A 26555-nucleotide genomic window follows, 5' to 3' on the forward strand; every position below is an offset into this window, starting at 1 on the left:
GTAGATGGGCATGTTTCACAGGCGGGGTTCTTACTTGGGAGGGTCCAGTTTGGGGTTCATATTGGGCTCGTCCCTGCCCTTTCCTGCAGGTTTCTCATCTGCTTGTTCGTCACCGACAATCTCCAGCGTCATCTCCACCTTTCCCTGTGAGCAAGACGAGTCGAAAAGGTGAGCAACACACTGCAGAACCACGCAGGGACAATACGGATCTCTGACACTTTCAGAATATTCAAATGAAGCAGAATCTATTCAGACTCATGCAGGTGATTACAAACCATTAAAACATTTTTTTTTGCCGTAACAAATATAAAAGACAATATCAGTGTTCCTCTGATTAAATTAGTTAATGTGGAAACCCAGCTGACCAATTAGAACAAAGCTGAGATGCAGGAATGATTTCATTCCTTTTCTTGGTTCACCCAAAACATTATTTAGCCAAAGATGATCTTTACTTCATTCCTTAATGCTGGCAAAAAGTCCACTGCTGTGTTTTAAGTGAGAGTTTTCTCCCCATCTACTCTCATAGCTCCAAAAATGTATTTAAAAATAAAGCATCCATCTTTGGGTGTATTTTCTATTCATACTTACGCCCAGGACCTTCTGTCCATCTTGTTCGATAGAACACGGCCACCAGCCTCGGACCGACTGCTGAGCAAACAGAGACTTGGCTTGGTCCGACTTGAGTGGAGCTCCCGTTTCCAAATCCTCCATCATCTTCAGAGAGCACTTCTCTGGGGTCTTTGCAGGAGCCACCAGGTTACGCAGATCCAGCTCCACAGTGCCTGGGACCACAGAGTATTATACTATGAACGGACAGGGGTTGTAATGGCTGAAGGAAAATATGAAGCTAAATATATATATTATATTTTTAAAAGCTTTGTTTGTTTAACTTTAAAAGTCTCACCAAGGTAATCATCCAGTGAGAATTTGTCATTATCCCATATTTGGACAATAAGCTTGGGGGGAATCCTGAACTCTGTGTTGTCGAGACTCCAGAATTGCTCCTGTTGAATAAAGAAATTGGGAAAAAAACGTTTTAGATTTGATCAATGCAGGCGACATTTTTTCAAATCTGTACAGCATCGTTGAAGCCTTCAGATACGCCTCACCTTCTTGGAAACCAGGCAGAGTTGTTCAGCCGGCAGGTACTCAAAGTCAAAGATGAGCCTCCAGTTGAAGTTGCCGTCTCCGTCCAGAGACCTGTAGTGGACGTCAGTCTTCTGCTTGTTGTCCTCCATGCCCGGCATCCAGCTGACCACAGGGAACAACAGGTGTGAGCATTCATTGTCCGGTTCCACGGTAACCTTTTACGATACAAGCTTTTAAAGAATTCGAATAAATGTAAAATCAGCTCAAAAGAAGATTTTAGTAATTGCCGCTGATGAAAAAAGCATTAAAAAGGCCAGCAAAAAAAAATCTGCCAAAAATGTTAAAGTAAAAGCCATGAAGACCGCATCAGTAGCTAGTATCAATCTCACAATAATATTTCACCAACGCAATCGACAAGTGTTTGACTTACCCTTTGACGTAGATGTCACTCATGTGCTCTCCCGTGATGCTGGTCTCGTCTAAGGTCACATCCGTGGTGTTCCAGATGACCGCACGCAGGATATACCTGACAATTTTTTTAAAAGGCGTTGACTCGGTGACGTCCAATGGGACCAGCGATGACGCATCGAAATTTCGGCGCAGCACTCACTTCTTAGGCTTGCGTGGCGTGATGTCAAAGGGAGGTCCAGGGGGGCCGATGCTTTTGGGGAAAACATCCACCCACATCTGAAGCCGTCCCTAAACGAACACGTTATAAAAAAAACATGTTTTACTAAAATGGCGGCTTCAGGGTGATCGTGGACAGAAACAAAGTGTTTGGGCCGTGACATTAACCTGAGAGATGTTGGGCTGGAAGGAGCTGTAAAGGGTCCGGGTCTCCACGTGTTCGGGGGCGAGTCCTTGTTTTCGGAGCACGTGCAGACAGAGGCGTTCCCGGGCCGGACCGAGGTGCTCGTGAATTTCCTTGTTGTTCTCTGGACGTGGAAACGAGATACAGCTCAATTAGGTTTATTTTATAATACAATTAGTCAGATCAGATGTGGGAAAAGAATGAGACAATAAATGTAATGTTTGATACCGTTTTGAATGTCAGCTGATCCACTTTGATCCAGACAGCACAACATTACACATTGAGATATTTTCGACGTTCATGAACGATGAATCTGAGCGACCTTGGTGTACCCGGGATTTTTCCTTTCGCAAAATCATGATGTTTTTTTGTGAATATTTTTCCAACTTTTAATTTATTTCCAATAAATTTGGTATAAAACATGCATGTACCCCTCAGAAGGAATATTAACATTGGAGATAAATACTTTACAAAACTAATGACATTTCCACCAGCCTCAGCTCTACTTTATGTTTAGTCCTACCTCGCAAATGTCGGCATGTTAGCGTCATCATTGTGACCAAAACACAGCCTCAGAGCTGCGAGTGTGGCTGTAGACTCCTCGTCTCGTTAAATACATACTTTAAAGCTTGCCGATATATTAGCTTGCAGAAAACATTGCATCTATTAAGTCATGACTATTAATGGCATGTGATAAACAGTAATGGTGGTTGGACGACTGATTCAGATGAAGCTGCCCATTAAGCCAGTTACAGCTTAGCCCGGGTAGATATAAAAGGTTGGGGCATGCCGCAAAGTATCTGCTCTTTGCTTGAATGAGTGTAGGCCTCGTACGTTAGGTCAGGACTGGAGAACGGTGTCAGCCGCCAAACATCATTTTACATAAATACAGTGTTTCCGTAAAAAGTCATCCAACTTTTGGCCCATTTCACTGGGAATGAATCACTGTAAATGAATTGCAAGCCACTCAAACGTGTGCCACAGGTGTACAGGTCACACCAATAGAGATATAATAATAAAATCAGTGTTACTGATGAATCAAACACACAATTATATTTTTAAACCTTACCAAACTGAGCCAGTGTGTATTCTTTGCCATTGAAGACCATGGATGTGCCGTTGTCTTCCGTCCTGGGCTTGGACAGGCCTTTGAGCCGAGCCAGGTTATCCAGGACCTCAGACGGCTTCAGCTGGTCCCGCCACTTGTTGATGCCCGAACTGAGACAAAAACAGAATTTTAAAAAGGATTGATCATGAACGCAGGTTTTTTTTTTTTTTAAAGAAACATTTCCTAAAGTTTCCCCCTCAAGGGGTTTCCCTTACATGCAGTAGCTTTGGGGCAGGCCACAGTAGGAGTTGTATCGGGACAGGAAGCGGTTCTCCAGGTCTATCACCGTCTCGCCGACCTTCTCGTCGCGGCTCAGAAGATCATAATCGTAGATGGAGATTTTTAGGTCCTTGTCCTGGGGCAGGTAACACGCCATCTCAAACATCCTAAAACAAAAAAGGAGTGTTTAAATACGGTGCAACTTCTCACTCTTAAGAAAGTATGGCCTGCAATATCAACATATTCTTCAGAGCTTAAAAGTAGTCCATTGGTCGCGTTTACCTTCCAAACACAGGGCTCGTGCAGTTGGGTATGTAATGGTCTCGATCATCAATCGTCTTTTTACCCAGAGACATCTTTATGTATGGATCGCACTGAGCAGGAGAGAGAGAGAGAGAGAACACAAGTTCAAGCGTAAGACGCCGAAGCGTGCCGATTTTATTCCTACTAATTAAAATGCAACACAGCGAAAATGAATTCTCACTCTGCCATTATTGTCTTTGGGCTGCAGGTCTATGGCCCGGATCACATAGATCCTGACCAGACACTCCTGAGGTCTACTCTCCGGCAGCTCTCTGAACTGACGGGGAGGCGGAGTGACGCCTGGGTCGTCTGGCAGAGGGTACACCTTGAAAGAACCCTGCACGTACAAGAACACACACACATACACTCTAAAGCACTGGCTTTCAGCCTGAGCCGAGGAGATTTCACAGCTTTATTTTGGATAGATTCGGATCGAGTGTTAGGTGTTCTGAATGTCTACCTTTAGCTCTCCGACCACAGAGGGGTCAGTATCCCCATTTTCGTTCTTGCCCCGGTACAGCTTGAAGGTGCAGCAGAAATCAGTCAGCCCTTTGAACTCTGGGACATCCTCCAGTCCGCATTCATACACCTGAGGATACACATCACGCATGCAGGTCATCGACAACACTCGGCGATAAGACATACAAACAAATCAAGTGAAGTAACACTGTAAAGTCTGCCGTGTGTATGAAGAAATGAACTTACTTTGAGGGTGTCGTATCCTTTTTTGAGGTACGGGCCACATCTCTGATGGTCTCCAGTCGAAGCGTAGAATTTACTCCACCAATCGACGGTCTCCTTTTCCTGAATATGGAATTTCTCATCGTGAAAATTCATATAAATACAAACATACGAATATGAAATCTCATTGATAGTCACTCGTTTACGCTCACCTTCTCTTCAAGCTTTGGAGAACGAAGATGTCATTTGGCACAAAAAAGAGAAGTAAAAAATACAGACACGTAGGAGTAACACATATGTAAACAAACACACAGATATACAATAGGCTACACATATTGACAAGGAAGTCAAACAGTGAAGGAAAGATTGAGAAGGAGGTCCGGGTTGCAATTTTTTACGACGGACAGCAGGTTGGAAGACAAGGGCGTAACAAAAAGGGTCCGTGCAGAACGTGCAGCTGCATTAAAGCCCCGGGCCACTAGGGGGCTCACTCGCACCACCCGTCCCGTGACTGACAACATGGCACCAGGAGTTTATAGACATCCACTCCTACCATGAGTGGGACCTGCCTTCGAGTTACGTTTACAATAATAATTATAATGCAATACTTATTTGAGTTCTGTATTCTAAATATGAAGCTACCTCCAGCTGCTTACTTTAGCATTTCATTAAACGGCTAGCTTGCGTCCGTCCCTAGCTATCATCTCTAAAGCTCACTAATTAAAGTTACACCCTGTTTGTTCCTATGACAACCAAAGTGGAAGAACTAAGAGCAAAAATTCAAGTGTAGAAATGGATTCAACACATTCCATTAGGGAGCGTTATGGTAATCCACTGCAACAGTCGGAAAATCTTCTCGGAAAATATTAGAAACTCTACTTCTAGCAAAAACTACTTCCATGCAAAAATAGATGCGTGGAAGCCTAATCTGCTTCAGAGCCCGTTTACATGTTGCACCCTTGGTGTGAAGAAGAAGAAAAAAAGATCAAAAAGTGCTCATTAAAATAGTGACAAATTAAGTCCAATCGCGGTCATCGTGACATTCTCCTGATTAACGGCATTGTGACGTCGTTTCGATACTTCTGTCGTAAAGCTGTGGATTAAGTGATCTCAGCCTTCCGGTGTCATTGGTGCCCAGCCGTGCGAATTAGAAAGCCATTATAATAATTTACCATACATACAAAGTGGGAGGTAGGGGAGGCCATTTTGTCGAGAGCAGCTGACATGCTGTGCATGAACTGTAAGCCAGAGTATTCAAGCCGGTCAAATTTGACTAGAGAGCCAAATTCTGCACTTCTTAGTGAGGAAACACGAGGAAACCGAAAACTACTTCTGGTAAACATGATGAAATATATTCTGTTGTTAGGTGTCGGCGGGAGTTATACCTGAACTTCTAGCAGGGGTCTCGTCTCCTCCATGTTAATAGAGAGATGTTTGGAAGGAGACGCCATCATAGCCACTGTAAGAAGTGGGAGGAAAACATTTGAATAAGGCTATTCATTTGTATTTAATAAGTTGGGAGTCATTTGTATTGCTTTGCATGAGACGCTTACTTTTAGAAGTCATGGCTCCCTCTGCAGTGATGACATAGGGGTCACATCTGAACTGCTCCAGAGTGGTGATGGTGCATTGACCGACCACAGGCTTCCTGCCAAATGGACGGTGGTCAATCACCTTCAGCACAATGGGAGGTGTGTACATCTCCTCCTTTGGAAGCAGCTGCATGAAGTTTGCGAGGGAAAAGAAATGTGACTTTACGAGATGGTTTAAAAGCCCTCTGCTTTGAGGTCGTTTTCAGGATTTCACTGCAAAAGATAAACAGTTCATCGTAATACGTTTGCTTCAGTTGCCCCGCATTTACCACTTTGAGGAAGAGGACCGAGCTGGGGAAGTTGGGGCTCTTCTTCATGTTCTTGATGACAACCGACTCCACCCTCTGCCCCCCACACTCCACCACCAGGCTGGGCGAAGACACCGAGGCCAGCTGGAAGGGCTCCATGTTCCTCAGGCCCCATGCAAGAATCTGAACACACACACACACACACACACACACACACACACACACACACACACACACACAGAGGTGATGGTAAGAGACATTATGTACATCAGTTCAGAGGGCCGGTGTCTAAAAGGTGTGTGTTACCTCCACAGCAGTGAGCTGCACCACAGGCCGGATGCCCTGAGGAACCATGTAGAGATGTTCTCCTCTCTTAGAGGGAAACAGGGGAAGATCTGACTCTCCCGACTACAAAAGACAGAGACAGTAGAGTATGAATTATGCATGCTTTTATGTTTACACACACACGCCTCAATAACATGGCTGTGTTTTAAAAACTGTAAAGTAGCCAGGACAAACCTTGTCTTTAAGGATGAGTTCTGCCGCCAGCAGCGCCTCCCCCGCCTTCTGACCCTTCTGGATAATGGGGTACCACAGCAGCTTGGGTGTCTGGTCCATGCCTGGATGCAACTTCACCAGCGGTGCGCAAACACTGCGGCCCAGCAGCTCATCTTTCCCCTGGGCAGAAGATGACATCATGCCTTAAGCGAGAGAGACTTTTAGGAAAACATCACAGTTTCAGAGGAAAGGTGGACAATTTTATAAGAAGGAAGAAAACATAAGAAATGACACTTCACACCATAAACGTCTAACTTGAATATCAAGACCATTAGAGGGCCATTAGACATTTTCTGCTTGAGATATTTTAGCGAAATTAATTTAATTCATGGTTCCCAAATTGAAATATTTGTCACTTTACATGCAATAATCCACAGTTGACTGTATTTCAGGGTACATCATTATACAAAGCTTCTCCATGTACCACTTGGTCATTGTCGTAGAACTCCAGAACAACTTCAGGGGGGCGCTGAGCAATGTTCTGGGGGTCTCCGAAAATCTCGATGTCATTGAAGATCAGAGTCTGATCCCAGGTCGGGTTCAGTGTTGCCCGCAACTTCTCTGTAGTCTGACTAACATGCAGGAAGGAGACGTGTGCATATGGATCTGCAAAGAAGAAGAAAAAACACACACATGGTTTAATGGTCGTCTTTCCACATCCATCATTTCTGCAAGAAGTTGAACCTTACCTGAAAAACTATCTTTGTCCATAGATGCCAAGTTCTGTGCCTGGTAGACGTAGACACGCAGATGGTACATGTGAGACTCTGTGGAGAGGGAGAAGAATAAATAATCTCATTTAAGTGCATGTATTTGTACGTGCACTCTCATTCATAAGTGTCACTATCTGCATCACTCACTGTCAAAGGTGCAGGACACGGTGGGCGTGTTGGCTCCAAACATCTTGGTGGCGTCCTTGGATCCTTTCTCTTTATCGTCATTATCAACACCCTGCAGAGTAACCGGAAGCGTTTAATTTGTTTATGCGTCATACCGCCAAATAAAAAGACGCCACCATGGCACTGTAGATGTATTTAAGACACAAGTAAATATTTGGCGACATAACAAGCCCGGATCCGGTTCATTCTCTAATACCGGCCTTTCCTCTCCGACTCATATGTGGTCGGTTTTGTGTTACATTGAAGCCATTTGAGCCACACTCAAACATTCTCTATCTCCACTCACCAACGCCCCCTCCAGTTTGAAGATGGCAGAGGCTCCGAGCCGGTCCTCCGGCGCCATCTTCCGCCTCCAGCGCCTGCGACGGAACGTATCCGAAGAACGCTCCTTCCTGTGGAACTTCCAGCCAATCAGAGACGAGAACTCCCAGCCGTCAACGTCCCCTTGGTCCCGCTTCTGTAACCAAAAGATAAAACGAATAGCTAAAACGTTGTTTTTTTTAATGAAATGAGTGATGCCCGATGACCCTGCTCTGACCTCCACAGCGCCTCCTGCAGGGACTGCAGCTCTGGTGCGGCGTCGAACAAGCCTCCTCCTGCGGTGGATGTGGTACACCTTTTCTGCAGGGACCCAGGACCGGGGCTTGTCATCTGGGGGGAAAGTGACTCCATACTCCCAACCTGCGAGGTGCAAACGGACACACAAACAATCTGACTTGCAATTTGGACACAAGCATATTGTTTTATTTGATATTATGACCAAGCAAGGAGGCAAATCAGGGACCTGGGAGAGAAATGCAATTTTCTCATTTATTTATGCCTCCAAACGTCTTGAAGAACACGCCTCTCTGAATGTTAGCCGGTGGTGTGTGAATGCTGCACCTTGATCATCCACAGCTCTGTTGTCATCCACCGTCCACTCCTCCTCCCACACCCAGCCGGAAGGACGCTCAAACTCTGCAGGGTTGCGGCTCTTCTCTCCATTCTGTGGGACATAAAACCTCAGCTTCCATTTTTTTCATTTATTAACGGCCCTCTCATAAAGATTAGTTCTTACATCATGGACATCTGGAGGAAAAACAGAATGTAAAAATATATATAAAAATGGAAATTCAATGTGTTTCTGTGTCGTCGTCATGCATGTCTTTGTGCTTGTGTGATATTTAAAAAGCCACCAGGCACATTTGCACGTCGGCGTGCACGTCTCACCACGTCGGTGTACTGCTCGGAGGCGGGCTTCCAATCTCCACCCGGGTAGCGAGTCTCGTTCTGGTACACCTCGTCCATGAACTCCTTGTGTCCTGCATCGGCCTCGGTTAAGAGACTGAAACACAAAGTCAAACCTGTGTGTGAGAAATATGGAAACACATTTGACCAAAAAAAACTATTATCATGCCAATGTGACATTTGGCACCCTCCGGTGGTAGTATTCAAAAATCCTGGCACGCAGACACATGTCATAACTTTTGGTATGATGGAGTTATTATAAGTGCTGCACAGTGTGGAGCGATAAGTTGGGAGGAACCAGACTGTTGATTGAACTTTTTTTTTAAAAGAAGATTTTCTCCAAATCAAGCTGTCAGAGTGCGAGTTCCTCTTGTTGCTCTGCATATGCATTTCTTTGGGATATATTGAAACTGTTCGCTTATGATGCGAAAAGATATAAACAATATAAAGAGGTCTCGTCTCGAAACAATCTGCATATACTATAATTCTCCATTTTATTCTGCCCTTTTTCATCAACTGTCTTCACGTGCCAGAAATACCGCAGAGAGCGACTCTAAAATGTACTTACGACTTTGGCATGTAAACAAACAATTACACAGTCAAGTGTAGAGTGTGTTTTGGAGATGGATTTAAGAGTAACTGTACATAACCTCTAGTTCACCAGCACAGTCTGGTACCGTGTCATTAAAGCATGACAGGAATGTAAACAAGGTGAACAGACATCGCCCACTTCCTCTTCTCTAAGTCCACGGAATGCGTGTTCACTGGAAAGAGTGCACCTCCGACCTCCATCGCATGGCGACACACACACACACACCTTTAGAGGAGGAAAGATGCCAAATTGTCACCGATAAATACACTCACGCTCTCTCCGGGTCGATGAACCACTCGGCTTCCCACTCCCATCCTCTCGGAGGCAGGAAGTACTCTCGTTTCAGCTTCAGTTTGCCAGTTAAATCGGAAAATTTGTGGCGCCCCACGAGTCCTGTGGTCCCCCAACTCCCAAACACCTCGGCCTGGTTCTCGTACTGAAAATGCAAAAGGATGACATGTTCAGCGTAAGCGCCTCTCTCTCTTCCCTCTCGCATTCAAATTAACTTTTTGGCTTAGGCAAATGCATAAAACACATCCTTTCTATTGTGAGCATCAGGGAACCGTAATATTTCGGAGCACCCCGTACCAGCTCAGCAAACACGCTGAAGGTTCCCTCGGTGTAGGAATTGAACTTCTTCTCATGTGCAGCCAGACCCAGCCACATGTTGACTCGGATCTGAACCGGCACCTTCAGGCCCTTGTTCTTGTCCATGGGGTACTGAAGGGAACAAAACAAAGAAATGACATGATGATGTCAGATACATTAATTACCAAACGTACCAACACTTCTGACAGACACCAACATCACGGAGGTCTGGATCGTGGAATATGCCCACTACCAAGTATGCCATGGCCCTGTTGATGCTCCGCCCACTCCTCCTCTCTACCTCCATCTGTCTGATGGGTCACGGAGGTCTGGATCGTGGTCCATGCCAACTACCAACTATTCAGACACTCTGTCATATTCATTAAATGTGTTTTAACTCAAATGTTTCCTTCTGGTCACATGACATCTATTGCATCTGTCCATCTTGGAGAGGGATTCTCCTCTGTTGCTCTACTGAAGGTTTCTTCCCTGTTTTTCCCTGTGAAAGAGTTTTTTCTATTTCTTGGGAGTTTCTCCTGATCCGATGTGGGGTCAAAGGTCAGGGATGTCGTATGTGTCCAGATTGTTAAGCCCTTTGAGGCAAATTTGTAATTTGTGATATTGGGCTATAGAAAATAAACTGAATTGAACATCAGTTCAGATGGCAACTAATACAACGGATTACGACATAAATGCGTCTTGACGTGCACCTGTAAAAAGACGGTCTGTGTCTTGCCACAGTGCTGCCCACACGCCTGGTCGCTGTGTGTGGAGTGGAGGACTTGGTGGGCAGGGATGCGACTGTAGGCCACCCTCTTCTCCCCCCGCAGCATCCAGATGATCACGTCAGGCATGCTGTTCTGGGGCTGGACAACAACAACAACAACAAAAACAGGAGAACCAATGCAGAATTATGGATGAGCAAAGCAACACACCACTTGGAACCATTATTTTAGGTGGTGCAGACCTCGTCAGCCAGCTGTTTGAGTTTCTCCGCCCAGGTCTCCAGGTCCGGCAGCGTGTCTCGGATCTCGGTGGCCTCCTCCCTCATGCGCCGGGCTCCGTCCTTGATGCTGGTCAATGAGCTTTCTCGTAGCTTCTTGATCTGAAGGTCCAGGGACGTCAGGTTGGAGCAGCCCTCCAGCTCCGGCGTTGGGAAACTGGGGGAGGAGAGCGGCGACGAGAATGGGACATCGTGAGATTAAAATAATGTAACTTCTTCCACCGGGTCTCGTGTCATTTGTGTTTGGGTGAACACGCTTTCATTCTGTTCTGTCAGACTCTCTTGAGGTTCATCTTGACTTTGTAATACATTGAAAAAGGTGCGTCGACAACAGAAATAAGACATCACGTCCTTCATTCACCTTTCTATGTCTTCAATCAGCTGATTGAGCAACTTCAGCCACACCTCCACAAGTTGGTTGTCGGAGACTTTAGCCGACATGGCAGTTTTAAACGACTCCAGGTTGGATTGCTGCAAGAAAAACAAAATGGAGGGGGTGAGGATGACGCTCTCCCATCTATAACCTCTGTGACTCACATACACATTAGGACAATACAGTATGCTTCAATGGCTGCAAACCCATCGATAAGTCATAACGTCAACGTTTGAGGACGACGCGGCATTACCAGGCGGTGAGCAATGTAGAGGATGATGTTGACAGAGTCCAGGCGGTGGCTGATGTCCTCCCAGCACGAGAGAACCACAACCACTGGCTTGGTGTTCACCCAGGGCAGGTAATAGTAGTGGTTACCTGGAACAAGTACACACACACATTTAAAATCCAGCAGGTTTTAGTGCCTCTTTACTGCGTGACACTAGATAGTAGCTTCCTCACTCACCATCAAACACAGCACAGCTATACTGTGTGGTGGAGGACAGCGGTTTGCAGGTTGTGTCCAATTTGTTGCCGTAGTTACCGATGCTGACCTCAAACTGGATTGGCTCTCCCGGTTCATGTATCATGGATGCGCTGTGGAACACTGCACACAGACTGTAGTTCCTCCTCCTCTGGTACTTCTAATGAAGGGAAAGAAAAAGAAGAAATAGAAGGTAGATTTTTTTTTTTTAACCAATGAGAGAAGGACGAGGGAAACGGAACCATACTCGTCGGGTATAGCCGGGCGGATAAATGGGCACTACACCTGCACCACCAGGATGTCGTCGCTGTGGATAGCGTCGACCGTCTTGTCTGCTTTGCCCTCCATCTTGGTGGACAGCTCCACCAGGACCCTGCCCCTGTAGGCCACGCCCTCTCCCTGCAAAAACATCGATATGAAAAAACAGGTGAAAAGGGAGGAAACGTACAAAATGTGGAAAAGATTCAGAAGAAAAAATAAAATGTTCACTACTTTGCCATAGTTGAGATCCTGATAGGGGTCTGGCAGGCCGGTGAACTCTCTGGGGCTGCCGTACAGGTTGATGTAGCAGGGCCCAAAGACGGGCAGGAAACCCACTTCAGACTGCCCCGTGTTAGCTGTGGAGAGATGATGGACTTAAAATCCCTTTATAATCAGACACAGAGAGAAGCGATGCCAAGCTTTGATGTTAGTACATCGGTGTTGTGGTATTAGAGGAGAGGCTGATTAACAGCTTGGAGGTGGAAACAGTGAATGCTGGGTAAGCGAGTGGCAGGCGACAAAACGGTTAGACACTTAAATACTGATATCGAAGAGCACAGCACAGCTTCATTGGCAATCTGCACAAAAAGACTAATTCAGCGTGCACAACATGCTTAAACGTGTTACATGTCATGCAACACAGGAAGGGGAAAAGAGCACAATTGAACCTTCGTATGATGGCATTTCCCCATTTACTGCATGTTCCTCTATTCCAGGAGAAAAAAAAGACAATTCAAGTACCACTTAGATAGAAGTCGTCACCAACAGGCATGTCAGTGTAAAAATAGTTTTCAAATTGTAAAAAAAAATGTCAGGGCTTTCACAAAAGATCCAGACCTATTAGGGACTTAATTTCCAATTATTATTTAAAAAATTAAATAATGTTTCATTCAAAACAAAATCCCACCTTCAATCTCTCCACCAGAGGAGGCTATCTTGGCCAGGTTTAGGTATGTAGTGCCGATAGCATCATTTCCTGTCAAACGATCCCTGCAACCACACATGACATGTTTAGACTCCCGACACACACATTTACAGGTAATTAACTGTGAAATAACATGCACATCTCAAAATCAGAGCATAAAAATGCTCAGATTGTTCACCAGGGGGGAAGTAGAAGGAGTAGAAAAACAAAGTATCTTTCTTGCTGTTGGCTTTTCAACTCTGTATTTATTGGGTCAGAGAGCCGAGCGTGTTCTCAACACCTCCTGGAGGCCCACACAGTTGTTCTAACCTTTCCTCTTGGACCTATTTCCCTTCAGCCTTCCTGAACCCGAGTTATCGGACAGTTTGTTCGCTCAGTAACACACAGTAATGAAATTATCCGAGAGACGGTGCCAACAGGATCCCAGAGAATGTTACTGAGGGGAAGGGAGGGGCCGCACAGCCTGAGTCATAAGCTGCTCCATTAGTCTCATGTGGTTGATGATGGCACACACACACACACACACACACACACACACACACACACACACACACACACACACACACACACACACACACACACACACACACACACACACACACACACACACACACACACACACACACACACACACACACACACACACTTAATGTTTTTAATATAAATTATACTCTTGTTCGACTTACCAATCAAAGACTGTCAGCTTGACCCGCTCACACATGGAGGGGAACTACAGGAAACACAAGAAGCAAGTTAAACGGGACAGAAATTCCTTCATCGTGACCATGACTTCTTTGTTCTGAGGCACTCGGTCAGAGCAACACTTCCCGTCCTCTCACCTTCACTTGGAGGTTCAGCACTTGGTTCCACTCGGGGTTTGCGTTCTTCTCAATGATCCGAGTGCACAGCTGGAGGGAAACAATCAATCAGCTTTGTCATCCATTACGCAATAACATAGTATCCCAGCATGCAACGCTGCAGCAAAGAAAATGTTCAGAAACCTTTTTGCCGGCAAAGCGAGCCTCTAAGAACGGATCCACCAGGTTCTTCTTGTTTTCATCTCCCCCGAAAAACTCTTTCATGGTCTGGACGAATGCGTCATCCACTGCAATGCAAAAAAACATTGGAAGAATTAATTAATCGATAATTTTCTCAGTTTTGATTTCAGCAAGCTAAATTGTATTTAAAAAAAAAAGATGTGCAGATTAAATTGCACAGGTGTCAAACATAGGGCCGGCGGCCCAAATTTAGCCCTCCACATCATTTTATGTGGCCCCTGATTGCTTGAAAAGACATACGAAGAAAGATATCCTGTGCTTTTATTTTGAAGGTTTCAAATTAAATGGATTCACGTTATAATATTAGAGAAATGTTCTTAAAAATAAAAATGGAAAGAAAGTTATTTAACAATATTTTCAGGAGTAGTTTATACAGTGTTTCAGTTACAACCCTCATGATGCTGATGTGGCCCACGGTGAAAATGAGTTTGACAGCCCTGATTCAATATAATATTAAATAACGAATATGTGATAATGTCTTACTCTGGGGAACGTCCTCCGCCCTGAACACCTTCAGCGACAGGGTGGCCCATCTCAGAGTCACACCAGCCGGCAGAAGCAGATTACTCTCGATGTCGTCCTGATCGTCACACGAGTCCCTCTTCTCTGCCTGCAGGGCGCGAGAAGAGACGGAACAGACAAGAGTTTCATGAAAGACGGCGAGGGACACAACCGCCATATTTACATGCGGAAAAGAGGAAGCAACCCAGCGCCGGTGAAAATCATCCCGAGAGCTGCAGTGCGAGTCGTACCGGAGGCTCGTCTCCGGCGCCCACAACGAAGAGGCTGACTTTGAGGTAGCCTTTGGCCCCGGAGCTGGAGTCATCTGGATCGTTCAGCAGGAGCCACTTCCTCATGACACAGTGGGCTGCATGACACACACACACACACACACACACACACACACACACACAGTCAGCACCATCGGGTAGCATGTCGGGGTAAATTAAATCTAACCGTAAAGTTATATGTTGTGCTTACTTTGTTTCTACCAAGTTAATACTTTCCCTCTGAAGGTCATGATAACGTAACAGTCTAATTAAATATTAAAGACAACGTTTTTTAGAAACTGTAAAAACAACTAATTAGGGTCCTCGTCGACTTCGTCGTAGAGGAACCTATTGTTTTTCAAAGGTTTATTATCCTTTGTTGTGTTCAAACGTCGTCTGGCCGCACACCGTACGCCCCAGCAAACAGAAATTCCACATGGACAAGCAGACTGGCGAAATTTTTTAGATTATTGAGTTTTCATATTCGTTTATAAAAACTTAGCACACACATTTGAAGTCAAAGATGTAGTTACCTGATATGATTTGAAAGCTTTGAAATGCTAATATGGCTCAATAGCGCCCCCTAGACTGTATTTTATGTTAAAAAGGCTACGTTATTTGCCCCCGATGACCGATTACCTTTAAATTCATCAGACATGTCCGCTTAGACCTGTTCTAAAAAAAAGTTCATTATGACCATAAGCTCCGCCCACTTAGATTTCCCGCCATTTTGAATTATGTCAAAAACACATTCTTTTCAACTCCTCCAAAACGATAGTTGCGATTCATACACGACTTGTTGTGGTTCATTATTCTTTCAATGCAATCAAAAATCTTTAAAAGATTGTTGATATCTCATTGTGTTCAGAGAATATGGAACAATGAACATCAAGGGGTGTGGCCTAATATTTAAAGACACCTAACTTCCAAATCACTTTGCCAATCCTCACCAAATTACTAGACTATGTTGACATGACATCCCTTAAAGTACCCTAATTGTTTCATAATATTTGAACATTAGGGGGCGCTACAATACATCCCTCAATATATGCCTTTTTTGCATTATTTTCTCACGTTTTGGGGTGTTGTTAAACAGTTAACTCCTCCTAGAGCTTATACCCGATTCATTCCAAACTAGGCCAGTATAGTCTTGAGACCTTTGTCTTGAGAAATCTTTGAAAGATTTAAAAAATATTAAAGTTTGTGCGTTCTCCAGACCGGCAAAGAAACACCATTCGCCATTAAAATGTAAGTTGATGTAACTCAGCCATACATTACCCAATCTGCTCCATATTCCTCGTATGTACTCACCTTGAAGACATCCATATGCTAATTTTAAATTCCAGTCATAGCGCCACCGAGTGGCCAAAGCAAATCAGCCTAAAAAGCATCACATTCACATGTAATTTATGTGAGAAGGTCTAGACTTCACGTGGATACACATGATGCATGTATATGTTCAAATTGTCACAGCGCCCCCTGCTGGCAACACTGGACTCTCGAATCTGCTCCAAACTTCTCATGCTTCATAGAATTCACGGCCTGAGGATATCAACAAGCCTTTTTTCACTCAGAGTAAAAGCGCCACCGACTAGCAAAGTAAAATCAGTGTCGCGTGACAAATGGTCAACCGCCCGAACGGCGGGCATGCGTTCTTGGCCGAGGGGGCCGGCGTCCGGCCGGCACCCCCGACGTGCGAAGCAGGAACGAGGACCCGTTCATCGCTGCTTGCAGCTTTAATTCACTTTTGATTTATCTTCTTGCAATTTTTCAAAGCCAAATATTTGATAATCTAAATGGGGGTTTGTCTACTTTTACTTAACCTTGCAGGAACTGATTGAAGTTAGCAACACCAACATCTTGTAAGTTGATAGAGGGAACTGTACATTTACACATCCAGCTGATACAGAGCCATAACATTCCTCTGGAGTCCCATTTCTGGCCACCAGGGGGTCTAATATTCACTCTGTTTAGCCCCCAACTTTTGCACACAAAAAATCAAAAAAATCCAATCCTCAGGTTTGAAAACAGAAACACCCACAAACAGTCTCCACATTATAAAAAACAATTCAAAATAAAACTAGAATAACGCTCTCTCATTCAGACCTGCACAAGACAAACGGCAGCAAATGTAAATGACACACAAATCTGTGGTTCGTGGCGAGCTCACCTGGTTCATCATAAACATAACCAACGTCCAGCTGTGTGAGAGAACACCAAATCAGCCGGATTTCATCCAGAGGCATTAACCAAATTATTTAAAACAAATGTGTGAAGACAAAATGAGACGAGGTACCTTGAACTCTCCCATGACACTGTCAGCCCTCAGCGAGTAGGAATTATAGACCTGCGGAGGAGATCGCTCTCGGTTTATATGCATTCGTACACATATTGACCCGAGAATTGAAAATTAAAATCTGCATCCGTGTACTGACCCGGAAGCTGATGTGCTTCTCAAACAGATCCGACGGGAGCATGTGGACGTTGTAGAAGAATATCTGCAAGAAGAAAAAAACATCCAAAGTTTCAATAAAAAGAATAAACATTTAGCACAATATAACCCAAGCTAAACTATTTAAAGTGTTAAACTGATCACATTTCAAACCCCCGTGTCTTTCTATGGCCTCTAGTACCTCGTCAAAGAAGGGGTTGTTCCCCCTCTTGATCCTCGTCCTGTGGGTCTGTCCACACACGTTCACCTTCACCACTGGTTTGACGTTGTTGCCAGACAGCTGGCGGGCCTCGATGATTCGGACACGAATCTGAAGGACGTGAAGCATCACGGGATCAATTTGGGTGAACCCATTCAACGTGTGACGGCTGCTTCTGTTCTAATGCACCTCAGGGCACCGAAATACTAACGACAGACGTAAACATAACCCGAGTAAACCCAAAAGTACCGTTGTGCCCACCTGGAAGGGACTTAGAATTTAAATATAAAAAAAGGAAGAAAAAATCTTGGGGCATGAAATACTTTTGTAATTAATGCCAAAAAAGGTACAAAATGAAATAAAAATGGATGATCTTGATCTGCGTATTAAGAATATAGCGCGATGGTTTTTGTTTTTACAGCCTAAAAATGTAAATGTGACACACAAAATATGAGACAAAATGTTTAATTTCTTGACTCGTATTCTTTGAATCTGAATTTTTATTAAAATCTACAAGGTAAGTAAATCAATATTTTAGCCAGTTCATATTCTGTTTAAAGTATTTTAGTCGGGTCAGAACACGAACAAGTCTACAGCCGTGTTATCAGCTTCACTAACGTTAGCATATTAAAATATGACCAGATTTAAAAAGCAGGTGATCCCCCAAAACTTCCATAACAATTCGTCCTCTAGGTGCATTTCAATCCTTGAGATAGCATATTCTAATGCATTTAAGATGAGTTATATAACGGAATAAGTAAAGGCAACACATGCGTCATTAAAATGTCTCTAAAACACGAACCGACCTGGAAGTCCTGAGGTTTATTGACGAGTCGGTGGCGATTCTGTGCCCGGGCCATCTTCCTCCGAAGGCTAACGGACTGACCGGGTGTCGAGGGAACGCCTGCCGAGCCACTCAGGCCCCCGTCGGGTAAAGTCTCCTCTCCCTCCTCACCACCACCTCCACCTAAATCAGCAGGGAAAAAAAGAAGATTATTTAGTATCTGGCACACATTTAATGCCACCAATCTTCACAGCATCACTCAGGACTACGCCACACACCAGCGTCCACTGTGGAGTCTCCCGCCTGAGGGTCATTGAGGTTCGGCGCGGCATTGGCTGGAGGGTCGTAGCCAATCACAAGATCGATGGTCGCCTGGAATTAAATAATTGTGTTATTTATTTCACTATTCCTTCCTGTTGCTAATATTTGTCTTTTATTCACCCAGAAAGAAACTTACTCCAATACCCTGTCCGCTTGCATTGACCAAAGGAACATTTTTGGATGGCAGTGATCTCATTTGCCCTGAGGCGAGGTCTCTCAGAGAGATTTTGGTGGACCCTAGGAATCTGTTACGGGAAGAAAAAAAACACACAACAGGGAATAAAAGCATGTGCTTGGCAAGTATTCTGCACAGATTTCCTGAATTATAAGGTCATAAAACGAGCTGCCATTCTAGTCAGGCAACGTATCAGTCATCAAGTTACAGACCACACAGAAACGCTGGATGTGAACTCAGTGATGTCACATTTACAAAGGGGACATAGAGCCGGTCGCCGCCCAGAGCTAACAAGCCCTGCATGCTGGGGTAAACAAACGCACCTCGGCAAGGAGGCACACAGTCAACGCCGCACAGAAGCTACCAGCTGTGTGTTCAGATCATCTTGGACTGAAGAACTACAAATTCACCAACATCTTCAACCTCTCCCTGCAACAAGCTGCAGGCCCCACACGCCTTAGAGATACCACCACTGTCCCGAAAAAAGGCCGCAGTCACCTCCCTCAGCGGCTACCGCCCGGTAGCGTACTGCTTTTGAAGGGCAGTGTACGTCAGGATGCTCTTCATCGACTTCAGCTCGGCCTTCAATACCATCATCCCCCATAAACCTTGTGCGTAAACTCAAAAACCTTGGACTTTCTACATCACTCTGTTCATGGAGAAATCCAGCAGCATCTACTAGGATCACACACACACACACACACACACACACACACACACACACACACACACACACACACACACACACACACACACACACACACACACACACACACACACACACACACACACACACACACACACACACACACACACACACACACACACACACACACACACACACACACACACACACACACACACACAGTGAGTGACTACATCAGCTGGTGTACGTCCCTATGTGCACCTCCCAGGACTGTGCGTATGTTCCCCAACCAAAAACCCTGGTTTAATGGAGACATAAAAAATAACATCAGGAAGAGACGGGACGCCTTCAAGTCAGGAGACCAAGAGGAGTATATGAGAGCCTGGTACGAGCTGCAGAAGTCCATCAGAGCAGCAAAGAGGGCTTACTCCCAAAAACTTGAAGGCTACTATCTCAACCACAACACGCGCAGGATGTGGCAGGGGATCCAGTCTGTCACTAACTACAAGAAAACCACAACAACCACAGACCCCCGTGATCCCACCCTTCCAGACAGCCTCAACTACTTTTATGCCAGGTTCGACAGGCTGAATACGGACACACCCTCAAAAGCCCCCTGTGACCCCATGGACTTTGCCTTTCAGGTGACTCACACACAGGTCCTGAAGGCCCTGAAGAGGGTAAACCCCTACAAGGCTGTGGGACCTGATGGAGTTCCCCCCAAAGTCCTAAAGGTCTGTGGGGAACAACTAGCCGGAGTGTATACTGACATCTTTAACCTGTCACTATCTCAGGCTGTAGTTCCCCGTATCTTTAAATCCTCCATCATCATACCAGTCCCCAAAAAACCAGACACACCCACCTTAAATGACTTCAGGCCAGTGGCACTCACACCAGTCGCCATGAAGTGCCTAGAAAAACTGGTCCTCGCCCACATCAACCACACGGTCCCGGACAATGTCGACCCCCTCCAGTTTGCCTACTGCCCCAACCGATCAGTGGATGACGCGGTAGCAATAGCTCTACACCACACTCTGCAACACCTGAAAAGCCGCAGAACGTATGCCAGAATGTTTTTCCTGGACTATAGTTCTGCCTTTAATACCATCCGCCCGGGAAAACTAATCAAGAAGCTGACAGACCTCGGCGTCCCAACTCCAACCTGCAACTGGATTCTGGACTTTCTGACAGAAAGACCCCAGGTGGTGAGAATGGGAGGACGGGTGTCTACCGAGCTCACAGTCAGCACAGGATCCCCACAGGGCTGCTGCCTGAGCCCCAAACTATTCACCCTGTACACCCATGACTGCACCTCCACCCAGGACAACACCATCCTCATCAACTTCGCCGATGACACCACCGTCCTGGGGCTCATCAAGGGAGCGGGGATGAGTCGGGCTACAGGACCCTGGTGAACAACATCCTGGTCTATGGAGAGGAGAACGACCTCATCCTCAACACAAACAAGACCAAGGAAATAATACTGGACTTCAGGAAGAACCCTCCCCCTCTACAGCCTCTCATCATCAAAGGGACTGAGGTGGAGAGGGCTGACGGTACAGATTCCTGGGAATGCAGGTGACATCTGACCTGAGCTGGACTCTTCACACCACAGCCACAGTGAAAAGGCCCAGAAAAGGCTTTATTTCATCAGGATGCTCAGGAAAGCTGGTCTGAACCATCGCCTCTCACCCAGGCCTATAGAGGACTGATCGAGAGCATCCTCACCGCAGGCATCACTGTGTGGTATGGAAACACCACACAGGCAGAGAGGAAGGCTCTGCAAAGAGTCATAAGGACCGTGGAGAGGATCACAGGGACACAACTTCCGTCCATGGACTCTATGTATGTGCAGCGCTGTCGGAAAAGAGCAGAGGGAATCATTGGAGACTCACTTCATCCAGCTCACTCTCTGCTCAGACACAAACACTGCACATACAACCTGAGACACAGCAGAGCGGACAGCATCGTCACCCATAGGACACGCTTCTTCAACAGCTTCTTCCTGCCACAGTCAGACTGATGGCACAACACAGCTACTGAGAAAGAGGCACTCCTTGAAACTGTGAAAATGTGCAACACTACAATCAGTGCAATAGCTCCACACAACCTTCCCCAACATCTGAACATGTGCAATATCCCCATATCACTGTCCCCTCCCCCTCCTTCTTTCCTTTTACAAGCCAGGTACAGCACTAGCCTACTTACATACTTATTACTGTTTATACTGTAAATATTGCATACATACACATTACCACACTATGTACAGTGTTTTTTGTACGGTGTTTTGAGATATGTTTTCATATTTCTTATTGTTATTATAGTGTATGTGTTGTTGTTTGCACCCTTGACCTCGGGGAGAACCCTGCAAAATAATGATGATGTGTCTGACTGCTGGGCACAGACACACACACACACACACACACACACACACACACACACACACACACACACACACACACACACACACACACACACACACACACACACACACACACACACACACACACACACACACACACACACACACACACACACACACACACACACACACACACACACAACTTGTTCACTCTTAAGCCATTGATGCCTGTGTTTTATGTTTTATTCATTATTATTTAAATCATAATGTCTTGTCTTAATGTTTTTACTTGTTGCTGGTGCACTGAGTGATGAGTCGGCAACTTAATTTAATGGATTGTTAATTACATTTTATCCATGAGAGAATCCTTACTTTTTTATTCGTCTCCAATTATCAACATTTTGATTGATTGATGATGAATAAGGAGACCAAAAATGATCTAATGGATCAACAATTGTAAAAAGAATGCATCAAAATACAGGATAAATATTAAAGTTGAACTAAAATTGTTATGACAGCTGTGTGGCTTTAAGCTTAAGTCTTAAAAAACATAATTATATAAACTAAATGCACAAAGTGTCTGTCAGTCTTAGATCTGACTAACAATATACATTAAGTATAAAAATATATATATATCAATAAGGGTAGGCAACAAAAAGTCCTCAGAAGCATCAAAGACTCATCAGACATGCCAATCAAAGAGTGTTTTTCCGCTGTTGACAACAGCTACTCGGCCTGGATAGAATATGTCCCGGTAAGAAGAAGACGTCCACCAGGCCGTGAGAAGAAGCCGACACAACCTACACAAGGTCATTTAAACTCGCCTTCCTTTAAAAACAGCCTTTAGTTATCAAGCTCCTCTTTTATGGAACCAGCTTCCAATTTCAGTCCGGGAGGCAGACACAGTCACCTCATTTAAGAGTAGACTTAAGACTTTCCTCTTTGACAGAGCTTATAGTTAGGGCTGAATCAGGTTCACCTGGTCCAGCCCCTTGATATGCTGCTATAGGCTTATAGCTGCCGGGGGACGTTTTAGGATGCACTGAGTACCTATCTCCTCTTTTTTCTCTCCTTAGGGATGAATTTTCATCTCTCAATCACATGTTACTAACTCTGCTTTCTCCCCGGAGTCCTTTTGACTTCACGTCTCATGGGGTCATCGGACCCTATGAGACGGCATAGATCCTATCTGCCTGATGGATCATCGAGGTCTGGATCGTGGAATTCCTGCTCCTGACTACGCCATTGTCCTGTTGAGACTCCGCCCACTGTTGAGACTCCGCCCACTCCTCCTCCCAACCGCCATCTGCCTGATGGATCGTGGAAGTCTCCATCGTGGAATATGCCTACTATGAACTATTCATACACTGTCATATTCATTGAATGTATTTTAACTCTAAATCTGTCCTTCTGTACACATTACATCTATTGCATCTGTCCATCCTGGAGAGGGATCCTCCTCTGTTGCTCTCCTGAAGGTTTCTTCCCTTTTTTTTTCCCCTGAAGGGTTATTTGGGAGTTTTTCCTGGTCCGATGTGAGGTTTTGGGGCAGGGATGTCTATGTGTACAGATTGTAAAGCACTCCGAGACAAATTTGTAATTTGTGAAATTGGGCTATACAAATAAACTGAATTGAATTGAATCAAAAGCTTCAAGGCATCCGAGCATCAGCAGGCTGTACGCCGTGTCACTGCACTGCAAGAGAGAAGAGAGATGAACCGGAGACAGACGCTCAGATCGGGTTACCGACACTTTCGGTCTCTACACAAAGAGTTTGAGTTTGGTTTGGCAGGAGAAAGAGAGTTGTTGTTTTTGCTGCTCTAAGAGGAGGACACAGGGAGTCAGTGACTCCATGAACCTGGTATGTAGCCTTGAATCTCACTGGAGGACCATGAGAGAGGGACATCAGGATCAGTGTGACTCTCATTCTCTCTGTGAGGACTTATGAATCCAAACTATTCAAAAAGCTCAGGTGACTCGAGTTAGGCGCCGTCTCATTTTTTATTAACTTCTCCGTTTTTCAGCTGGGCTGAGTTCTGAAGCTGCATTCAAATAAGACGAATCATAGGCTATCAAACATCTTCTAAAAAGCTACGGGACAATTATTAACGCCCGGAACTGTGAACTGTGTGTATCATGTTCAGAATATGGAGGTCAGTCATTGTTTTCCACACACACACACACACACACACACACACACACACACACACACACACACACACACACACACACACACACACACACACACACACACACACACACACACACACACACACACACACACACACACACACACACACACACACACACACACACACACATACATACAGAGTCTGTGACTAATGCCCCCGGGAACGTCCCACCTCGGCTGATAAAGTTCCCACGTCCAAACACTCACAAATCACTTAAGACATAAATGGTGTGTGTGGAGTGATAATTGGGTGGAGGTGCAGTTCTCTCCTCGCCAGCGGGACGACGGACAGCAGGAGTTCTTCAGCCAGCAAACAAGTTAAAAACTTTTGGCCTTTTCCACTTTTCTTGGTCAAATTAAACCTCCTCCTCCGACATAACTCATGCTCATGTCTATCGCAGATCTGCTGGGATGGCAGAGTGTGATGACGCGGCTCATCTCGGATCTGTGATAAGGAGCTAAATTAGCTAAAAGTCAAATATTTGGACATACCCGAAGGTTTTATATAAAAGGATTATCTTATCTTTATGAAGACGGGAAATTAAATGATACTCTGAGAGTCTGATGCGAAAACTTTTTTCCAGCCAAATCCGACTGAATGATTTGGATCAGCCCCACATTCCTCGTGCAAGTTAATATTTAAATGATCATATTTAATTGAGCATTTCCTGATATCGTCGCTAACATGCGATGACTGGTAAAAGTCTGAAGCCCCGTTTACAGCATATTGCTCATGAATCTTGATTTGTTTTTTTAAAGCATACACGAGGAGGTGCAACGCAGGAGATTAGGGTGAAACTCGTTCATGGTTAAACATTAACGGTGAAGGGACTTTTGACTATTATTATTTGTAGCCATGTTAGCATCGTAGCTTTAGAGAGCAACGTTAGCCCACCACTTAAGCCTAAAATTAAAGATCTCAACTTCTTGTAAAGTGCTTCCCGGTCCCCAGAGGAAGAATCCTGATCCGTTTGACCCCTGACCTTTCATCTAGTCCAACCATGAGCTTTATATGTGTGATAAAGAGAGACGACTATCGGACGGATTGCTGTGGAATGTGCAGAGGAGACATTTTAACGACGCATGTGCTGCCTTTACTTATTCCGTTATACAACTCAGCATCTTCTAATGCATTTAAGATATCTCAAGGATTGAAAGGCCCCTAGAGGACGAATTGTTATGGAAGTTTTGGGGATCACCTGCATTTTAAATCTGGTCATATATTATGATTAATTTACCTTGTAGATTTTTATAAAAATTCAGATACAAAGAATGAGTCAATAAATTAGACATTTTGCATCACATTTACATTTTTAGGCTGTATTGATGCACACAGTGGGAACTCTGTCAGACAATCTTCTTCCTACATCCAATTAGTTTAGAAAACAATTCTTGCTTTTCTTTGGTTCCTCCTTTTGTTGCCGCGGCAACCGGGATTAACCCAAAACAACAGCTGGAAAACCATTTGAGAGAGAGAGAGAGAGAGAGAGGTCCATTTCTGCTCCCAATGTAGTTCTGTAGGGAGTGTGTCAGACAGACCAGCGGAAAACTTTACTCATTTTAACAGGGACACGCGTGCTGCAGAGGCACATTTGACAAGCTCCACCCCCAAGTTATGACTGTCCCATGCACTGGGGGAACATTCACTCGAGAGATAGAGATATACCACTTTAATGTCTCCGTTAGACATAAAGTATAAAGTCAGATGCCCTTTAATGTGATTTCTTTTTCTACAAAAGACAAAACTTTGATGGGAGTAATGAGTGATGTCAAAGACCTAATCTTTGTGGTTGGTCTATATTGGTCCCAGATGTGATTTTGGCTTCATGTGGAAACAATGAGCGAGTTTAAAAAACACATTTAGAAGCATTTTGCATGGCAGCAGCTCTCCATACACAGTGTGAGAGAAGTCCATGTAGCCTGTCTGTACACAACTATGTAATTTGGCAATTAAATGCCCACATGAAGTGTTCTCCCTGCTCTCAGCAACACACACATGAGACAGAGAGAGAGACAGAGAGACAGGGGGAGAGAGAGACATAGAGAGAGAGAGACATAGAGAGAGAGACAGAGCGCTTTGTTTTCCAATAGAGAGAGAGAGAGAGAAAGAGGGGAAAAAAGCCAATTCATTCATCCAATGTTGCCCAATCAGGATCAGTCCTCCCACAGAGTCCACAAGTCTCAACATGGCAGTAGGGTGTGAGGGAGTACTGTCATCCCAGAACATAACTCAAGACACGGGGAACTGAGAACAATATCTAACTTGCCATCTTTGCTAATGTGTGTGTTGACAATGGCCATCCTTGAACCAGTGGGTGGAATGTTCACTTATTTTGTCCACCAAGGTATAGACCATCTAAATGACACCCAGAAGGTGTTGCGGTGGTCCAGCAAGGCGGGGCGCTCATCTTCTCTTTCCTCAATGTGATTCATGTGTTGCACAAAAGCCAAAACCAACAAGAGGAGCAGTCCTGTGGGCTCGCGGTGCACTTACTTATCTTTCCCAAGGGTTTCGTAGTCTTTCACAATCACGTCTATGTAGGAGCTGGAGTCCAGCCCGATGCCCTTCAGATCAAACTCGAGCACCTGCGAGACAAGATGGAGGGAATAGTACTTAGTACATTGTATCTGAGGGC

General features: G+C 44.9%; 1 protein-coding gene across 3 annotated transcripts in view; it reads right to left on the reverse strand.

Annotated features, from left to right (window-relative positions):
- Positions 1–26555, reverse strand: part of LOC130204122 (myoferlin-like) — a 29095-nt gene that overhangs the window by 1103 nt on the left and 1437 nt on the right. Inside the window, exons 3-53 of one of the 3 annotated variants that reach the window (XM_056430653.1) lie at positions 26414–26505; positions 18682–18790; positions 18503–18596; positions 18247–18407; positions 17423–17551; positions 17225–17287; positions 17086–17136; positions 16960–16990; positions 14772–14887; positions 14503–14629; positions 13963–14066; positions 13801–13869; positions 13648–13691; positions 12944–13026; positions 12705–12743; positions 12268–12392; positions 12061–12174; positions 11758–11935; positions 11545–11669; positions 11280–11389; positions 10883–11075; positions 10626–10781; positions 9916–10047; positions 9600–9763; positions 8718–8832; positions 8391–8493; positions 8047–8189; positions 7795–7965; positions 7470–7560; positions 7299–7376; positions 7034–7215; positions 6571–6729; positions 6358–6459; positions 6073–6234; positions 5765–5930; positions 5597–5670; positions 5393–5449; positions 4424–4435; positions 4236–4334; positions 3991–4119; positions 3712–3867; positions 3510–3601; positions 3224–3394; positions 2970–3118; positions 1885–2024; positions 1700–1788; positions 1520–1615; positions 1110–1251; positions 905–1004; positions 589–782; positions 35–144 (exon numbers count right to left, since the gene is read on the reverse strand). In XM_056430653.1, the coding sequence (XP_056286628.1) occupies positions 35–144; positions 589–782; positions 905–1004; positions 1110–1251; positions 1520–1615; positions 1700–1788; positions 1885–2024; positions 2970–3118; positions 3224–3394; positions 3510–3601; positions 3712–3867; positions 3991–4119; positions 4236–4334; positions 4424–4435; positions 5393–5449; positions 5597–5670; positions 5765–5930; positions 6073–6234; positions 6358–6459; positions 6571–6729; positions 7034–7215; positions 7299–7376; positions 7470–7560; positions 7795–7965; positions 8047–8189; positions 8391–8493; positions 8718–8832; positions 9600–9763; positions 9916–10047; positions 10626–10781; positions 10883–11075; positions 11280–11389; positions 11545–11669; positions 11758–11935; positions 12061–12174; positions 12268–12392; positions 12705–12743; positions 12944–13026; positions 13648–13691; positions 13801–13869; positions 13963–14066; positions 14503–14629; positions 14772–14887; positions 16960–16990; positions 17086–17136; positions 17225–17287; positions 17423–17551; positions 18247–18407; positions 18503–18596; positions 18682–18790; positions 26414–26505 (5891 nt within the window). The remainder of the gene's footprint in view (positions 1–34; positions 145–588; positions 783–904; positions 1005–1109; positions 1252–1519; positions 1616–1699; positions 1789–1884; positions 2025–2969; positions 3119–3223; positions 3395–3509; positions 3602–3711; positions 3868–3990; positions 4120–4235; positions 4335–4423; positions 4436–5392; positions 5450–5596; positions 5671–5764; positions 5931–6072; positions 6235–6357; positions 6460–6570; positions 6730–7033; positions 7216–7298; positions 7377–7469; positions 7561–7794; positions 7966–8046; positions 8190–8390; positions 8494–8717; positions 8833–9599; positions 9764–9915; positions 10048–10625; positions 10782–10882; positions 11076–11279; positions 11390–11544; positions 11670–11757; positions 11936–12060; positions 12175–12267; positions 12393–12704; positions 12744–12943; positions 13027–13647; positions 13692–13800; positions 13870–13962; positions 14067–14502; positions 14630–14771; positions 14888–16959; positions 16991–17085; positions 17137–17224; positions 17288–17422; positions 17552–18246; positions 18408–18502; positions 18597–18681; positions 18791–26413; positions 26506–26555) is intronic. The other 2 variants (XM_056430651.1, XM_056430652.1) reach the window with 2 other exon arrangements.

Source organism: Pseudoliparis swirei, chromosome 13, assembly GCF_029220125.1.
Source record: "Pseudoliparis swirei isolate HS2019 ecotype Mariana Trench chromosome 13, NWPU_hadal_v1, whole genome shotgun sequence".
Lineage (NCBI taxonomy): Eukaryota > Metazoa > Chordata > Actinopteri > Perciformes > Liparidae > Pseudoliparis > Pseudoliparis swirei.